Source organism: Ochotona curzoniae, unplaced genomic scaffold (genome assembly GCF_017591425.1).
Source record: "Ochotona curzoniae isolate NIBS_2020 unplaced genomic scaffold, NIBS_Ocur_1.0 scaffold_3835, whole genome shotgun sequence".
Classification (NCBI taxonomy): domain Eukaryota; kingdom Metazoa; phylum Chordata; class Mammalia; order Lagomorpha; family Ochotonidae; genus Ochotona; species Ochotona curzoniae.
In genome coordinates this window covers 33550742-33556741 of record NW_024467114.1, presented here as the reverse complement: position 1 = coordinate 33556741, position 6000 = coordinate 33550742, and the positions used below count along the sequence as shown (strand labels likewise).

The following is a 6000-nucleotide window of genomic DNA, read 5'->3' as shown; positions in this document are numbered from 1 at the left end:
GTGTGTCCAAAGTGTGTCACAAAATTATTTATCTTCATGTTATCTGAAGGTATAGAGAGCGATCTTCCATTTGCTGACGCGCGCACCAAGTGTCTGCCACAGTCAGGGCCGAAGGCAGGAGCCAGGAACTTCATCCGGTTCCCTCCTGAGGGTGACAGGACCCCAAGTACTTGAACGTGCCACTAGCAGGAAGCTGAGAAGAGCTGGGAATGGAAGCCAGGCTATCCGATACAGGATATGGGTGTCCCGAACTGTGTCCTAACAGCTGTGCCCCACACCTGGGACTCGCCTGCAGGTGAGGCGAGGCGGATGTCAGAGGACCTTGTCTGGTCGACCAGCAAGGGAGTGATACGGAATTCACTGGGCCGCTCTTCACAACAGTGACAAAGCCAGGCCTGGAACACACGGTCCCTGCGTGGGTTCACGGCATTTATTTACCAGGCATGGGTAAAGTTACCTATTTTCTTTCCTTTGGTCTCAATTCTTTCTGCCCTCACCCCCTGCTCTCAAGCCAGGTGCGTGATCTTAAATGTCATTCAACATGGTGCCACGTCATCCACCGAGGCCCAGAGGCTAGAGGCGCCGTCGCAGCTCTCCCCAGCGTGGCTCCGTGCGGCGCCCGGCCCTGCGCCCCGCACCTGCCCCGGAACCGACCCCGGCACCCCGGTGGCCAAGCCCGGGCCCGGGGCCCCCGGTGCGCGCGCGCCCCCTGCGACTCCCCCGCCGCTCCCCGACCCCGGCCGCCTGGACCGCTCGCATTTGCATATTCCTACCTTTGTTCCCGGCCGGCGGCCAATCAGCGCGCGAGGGCGAGGCGTGGCGGGGCGGGGCCGAGGCCGGGGCCGGCGCGGGCGGCTGCGGCTGCGGCGGCCGCAGGTTCCCTGGTGCGCCCGGGCGGAGCGGCGACCGAGCGGTGTGCGCGCCGCACAGTGCAGCCTCGAACCCGCGCCGCCGCGGGCAGGGCCCCTGGTTCCGGGCTGGGATTCAGCGGCGGCTGCCGGCGGACCACGAGGAGCCACCATGGTGTGCGGGGGCTTCGCGTGCTCCAAGAACTGCCTCTGCGCCCTCAACCTGCTTTACACCGTGAGTGACCCGGGGGAGGAAGGGCGGCCGTGGTGTTGGTGGTGGTGGGGCCGGTGGGGCCGCTGCACCTGCCCGCGTCCCCGCGTCCCCCTGGCCGGTGCCCGGCGCTGGCGCCTGCCGCAGTCGCCGCCTTGGCTTTATTGTGCGGAGGCCGCTCCACACCCCGCCCCTCACCCCACGCTCTGCGCTCTCTCCCCGGGCTCCCGGCTGGACCTGCCCACGCTCGCGGCCCCAGCCTGCTGCCTGCTGCTGGGATTGGGTTTGCCGGCAGAGGCGAGCCGCTTGGGGCGCGGGGTGGGCTCGGGGACTTTTAAACATTTTTTTTTTTTTTTTTTTTTTTTTTTTTGCAAATCGGTGCGGTGATACCTGGGCCGGGCGCGGTACGGGGAGCCCTCCAGGCCCAGGCCTGCGAGTGGGATCCAGGCCTCCGGAGCGCACGCTTCCCAGGCCTGGGGTGTCCACTGCTGCCCAAGTTTGTTTCGGGGGGCCTTACTGAGAGGGGACCGGGTTTGTTTATGGCGGTTGGGTCCCCTCTCCCCCATTTCTCTAGTCCCAGCCCCCTCCCCCGCCCCCATCCCCCTTCCTCACCACAGAGGCGAGCCTGCGCAGGTCCCTTTGTGAGAGCGAGCTTTGGGGGGAGAGGATAGGGAGGGTGGACAGGTGCCACGTGCAGGTCCCTTTGTGCGAGCCAGTTTTGGGGGCAAGGATGCGGTGGCAGATGGACAGGTACCACGTCCTACCAGAGGCAACTGTTCAGCGAGGGGAGTCTTTCCTGACTGCCCACGGCTGGCAGGATGGCTGTGGAAGCCCCGTTTTTCCTTAGGTGACCCCAGCTGGCAGAGCAACAGCCTCATTTGGCCTCTTCCGTCCACCCACCCTGGGCCTGCGCTCTTCTTTATAAATGCACCTGCTGCCTCGCACCCCCACACTGAAAACCAACCCAGCTCCCCCGCGTCAGCCAGGGGTGGGGAAGGAGGCCAATGGTGCCAGCTTGGGTTACAGCCCCGCGCGGCAGAGGCGTCCGTGTGGTCTCTGCAGGAGAGAAAGAGGAGGGTAACGTCACCGCTACTGCCTCCCCCACCTCCCCCTTCATTTTATTGTATTGCTTTTGGATGAGAAGATGGCTGAATCCAGCCCATGGGGTCATTGATGTCAGATTAAGGGGAGGGCCGAGATCCTAATCTTGGGAGAGGCGCCTCCGGGTCCACCTCACCTCAGGCCTGCTGATGCTGCCGTTGATAAGCCAGTGGCTGGCCAAGTGGCCTAGCGTCTTCTCTGACCTGTTGTCCTGAATGACAGGCTTCGATCTGCAGATCCCTCATTCTTGCCCCCTACTTCTGAAATAGTCCACCTGTCACAGAGTCAGTCAACATTTCACCGTGTATTTCCATCCGCCAGTGTCTGTTAGAACACACGACATGTTGACGCAGCAGAGTGAGCTGGCTTGCAAGTCTGTGTCCTGTGCTATAGACACGCAGAGTACGTATATACACTCCATGTGGCTATGTCAGTAGGTATGGAAAGGCAGGCTATTTTTAAATCAAGTTCTGTTGCTTTTTAAGATGGATTGTTTTGGGGCCAGTCTTGTGGCTCAGCAGCCAACGTTGCCAGTGACCCCAGCATTCCGTGTGAGCACCAGTTGGAGTCCCAGCTGTTCCACTTACCATCCCACTCCCTGGCAGCAGGCCTGGGAAGGCAGTGGATGATGGCCCAAGTGTTTGGGCTGCTGACATCCATGTGCGAGACCCAGATGCAGTTCCAGGTTTCTGGCTTTGACCATGGCTGGAAATGGTTACAACCATTTGGGGAATGAGTGGATGGAACTGGTGGACCAGATGTCTGTTTTTCTTTCCGTAACTCTACCTTCTAAATAACAGGGATGTTTGGAAAAGATATTATCATTTCCAGTTTATTTACAGTGTACCAGGAAATTGAGGAGATGGAAGAGGGATTCCTAAGGGACATATTAAGAGGGCCTGATTCCTATTCTGAATGACAAACCTTCAGAATGTATTCGTATTGATCTTAATAGCACTCAGTGAAGCTTCATTAATTGGAAGTTCATGAGACTATAAAGATGGTTAGTTACCCCCTTTCAATCAGAGACTTTTTAGACAAAGGGGCGTTTCATAAAAGGAATTAGTGGTTATTTGCTTCTTGCACATTGTGGCTAGGGTTAAATCGGTTCAGTGGCCTACCTGGAGGTAAACGAGAGAGGACTGGACCAGATCTGAAATAGATGTGGAAAATAGGCCAGGACTGTTATCTAGGTCCTCCTGCTGCCTGCGTTCCAAGATTGGGGAGCAAAGAGGGGCATAGGTCGGGTGATGGTGGTTGGGGTGAGCTTGAACTTGAGAGCTTGAGGAGGATGTGATTAGGAGAACCTGTGCGGGTTGGAGTCCCACTTGGATGCTGCCTGGAACCCGCGTGACGTGCCAGGCGGAAGTCTGAGGTCATTGCTGAAAGTGTCAGTAACAGCAGGAGCGGGTAAGGGAGTGGCAGGGGTAAAGGCCAGGCCCTGTGCCCTGTGGTGTGCCGCCGTGGGGAGCCTGGGACCGCACCAGCCCAAGCACAGCCGCAGGGGACCTGTGATGAGCTTGCAATCTGCACTGGATGCGAGATCAGCAGGGAAGGCCGGCCTGTTGTTAAAACAAACAGGAGGGAAAGTCCCTCCACGTCATCGACTGATGACGTGGCAGAGGCTAATGGGCACCTTTTTGTTGCTTATGCCTTGGTTGCTGAAAGAACAGGAGCTTCTAGGGTGAGATTCTGGCCACTTGGAGGTGAAGAAGGGAGGAGACTGGCACATTTCTGAATGTACCTCTGTAGTGTGCAAGAGAGGCAGGGTTTGCTGTAGAACTCCCTGTATAACACGGGGCTGGCGTTATGACATAACTGTTCAAGCCACCCACCATGGTGATGCCAGCAGCCCGCACTGGAGAGCTGGTTCCAGCCCTGGCTGTTTTCCTGCCCATCTGGCTTCCTGGTAACGTCCGTGTCAGCCCACCTGGGAGACCCAGGCACTGGCTGCTGCAGCCACTTGGGAGATTACAGCAGTATATAAAAGATCTTGCTCTCTTTGTCTTCAAAAAGAACTACCTGCATAGCAATATTTAATATTTAATTACGCACTAGGCGTAGGAAACAGAGCAGGCGTTAAAATCAACATGCTTTGTTGAAGTTTCGTGTTAGTTACAACCCTTTGGACAGATGATCTCAAGCACTATATTTAGTTCACAAACATTTGTCTACTGTGTTCCTGGGGACTGTGGGAAATAACAGTTTCATCCATAGGCAGCCACCTACCCTGAGCAAATAGCATCTATTCCGAGACAGGAAGTAGGAAAATTGAACTGTGTACAAGGGATTGAAAATTGAATTGTCTGACTCTGGGTCCCCAACCTTGAGGACCGTGAGAGGTCTCTATGGGTTAGGGGAGTGGAAAGAATGCAAAAGATGCCATTGATCTAGGGATGGGAGAAGTGATGGGTGGGTCTTTTTGGTAAAGTTCAGGGTAGAAATACAAATCAAATTGATTTAGGGAAAATATTTTATGTTTTAAAGATTGATTTATCTCAAAGGCAGAATTAGGGAAGGGCAGAGACGGAGATCTTGTGCCCATAGGTTTGTTTCCCTAATGGGCACAGCAGTTGGAGCTGGCCAGGCAGAAGCCTGAGCCAAGATCCACATCCGGGTCTCCCTCAGGGGTGGCGGGAGCTGGGGCACTTGACATTTCCATCATGGAGCAGCCAGGACTAGAACTGGTGTCCATAGGGGATGGCAGCATTGCAGAAAGCTGCCTCGTGTGCTGAGCCACAACATTTTATCTTGTTTTTTTTGTATTTATATTTTATGTTTACATTTTATTTTTTATGTGAAGTTTTCAGATTGACAAAATATTCGACAAAATGTTTGACAGAGTGAGAAATTGCTTTTAAAAGTTATAGCAAATCATTGCTGGAAGATATTAAAGAAATGTGAAATGTTACATTAAAGATGCAACATTTTGAAATTCTATAACATATCTCCTTGTATGGTAACCAAAGAAGAAAGTGCTCGCTCTCTTTTTAACGTTTTTTTTTTTTTTTCCTGCCTTTTGGAAAAGCAGATCAGATTTACAGAGAGAAGGAGAGACAGAAAGATCTTCTGTCCACTGCTTCACTCCCCAAATGGTTGCAATCGCTGGAGCTAGGAGCCAGGAGCCTTTTCTGGGTCTCCCAGCAAAGTGCAGGATCCGAGGCTTTGGGCCACCCTCTACTGCTTTCCCAGGCCACAAGCAGGGAGTTGGGTAGGAAATGAAGCAGCTGGGACAAGAACCCAAATGGGATCCCAGTGCTTGCAAGTTGAAGATTTAGTCATTGAACCATTGCTCCAGGTTCAGAAGAAAGCTCTCTTTTAAAAAAAGGAAATAAAGCTGATGCAGGGTGTAGCAAGCTAATACTCTGCGAATTTTCAGTGTTGGCCTCCCCTATGGGCACCAGTTTGTGTCCTGGCTGCTCCACTTCCAATCCAGCTTCCTGCTAATGTGCCAGGAAACAGTGGGTGGTGACCCAAGTACTTGGGCCCATGACAACCATGTGGGGGATCTGGGTGGAGTCCTGGCTCCTGGCTTAGGCTGAGGCCCGGCGTTGGCCTGGCTGTCATGGACATTTGGGGAATGAACCCATGGGTGGCCGATCTCTCTGTCTCTCCCTTTCACACATATGCAGAGGAATGAATAAATAAGTCTCCAAAAGAAAAGCAAAGTTGACTTTGTTAATAGAACTAAACTGAAAAATATGACTTTTAAACGGGATACTACCAAATGTGTGTGTGTGCGCACAGAGTTTGAACTGAGGGTCAGGGCGTAATTTATAATCGTGAAACCAGGAGGGCAATTTCAGTTTTCCTATTTGCTGTCAGAATACCTTTCAAAAT

General features: G+C 53.8%; 1 protein-coding gene across 1 annotated transcript in view; it reads left to right on the top strand.

Moving 5' to 3' along the window:
* Nucleotides 1-888: 888 nt before the first annotated feature.
* The window catches only part of TSPAN13 (tetraspanin 13), a 30291-nt gene continuing 25179 nt past the window's right edge, over nucleotides 889-6000 (top strand). The window contains exon 1 of the mRNA XM_040964647.1: nucleotides 889-1083. Coding sequence (XP_040820581.1) covers nucleotides 1021-1083 — 63 coding nt within the window. The 5' untranslated portion in view covers nucleotides 889-1020. The remainder of the gene's footprint in view (nucleotides 1084-6000) is intronic.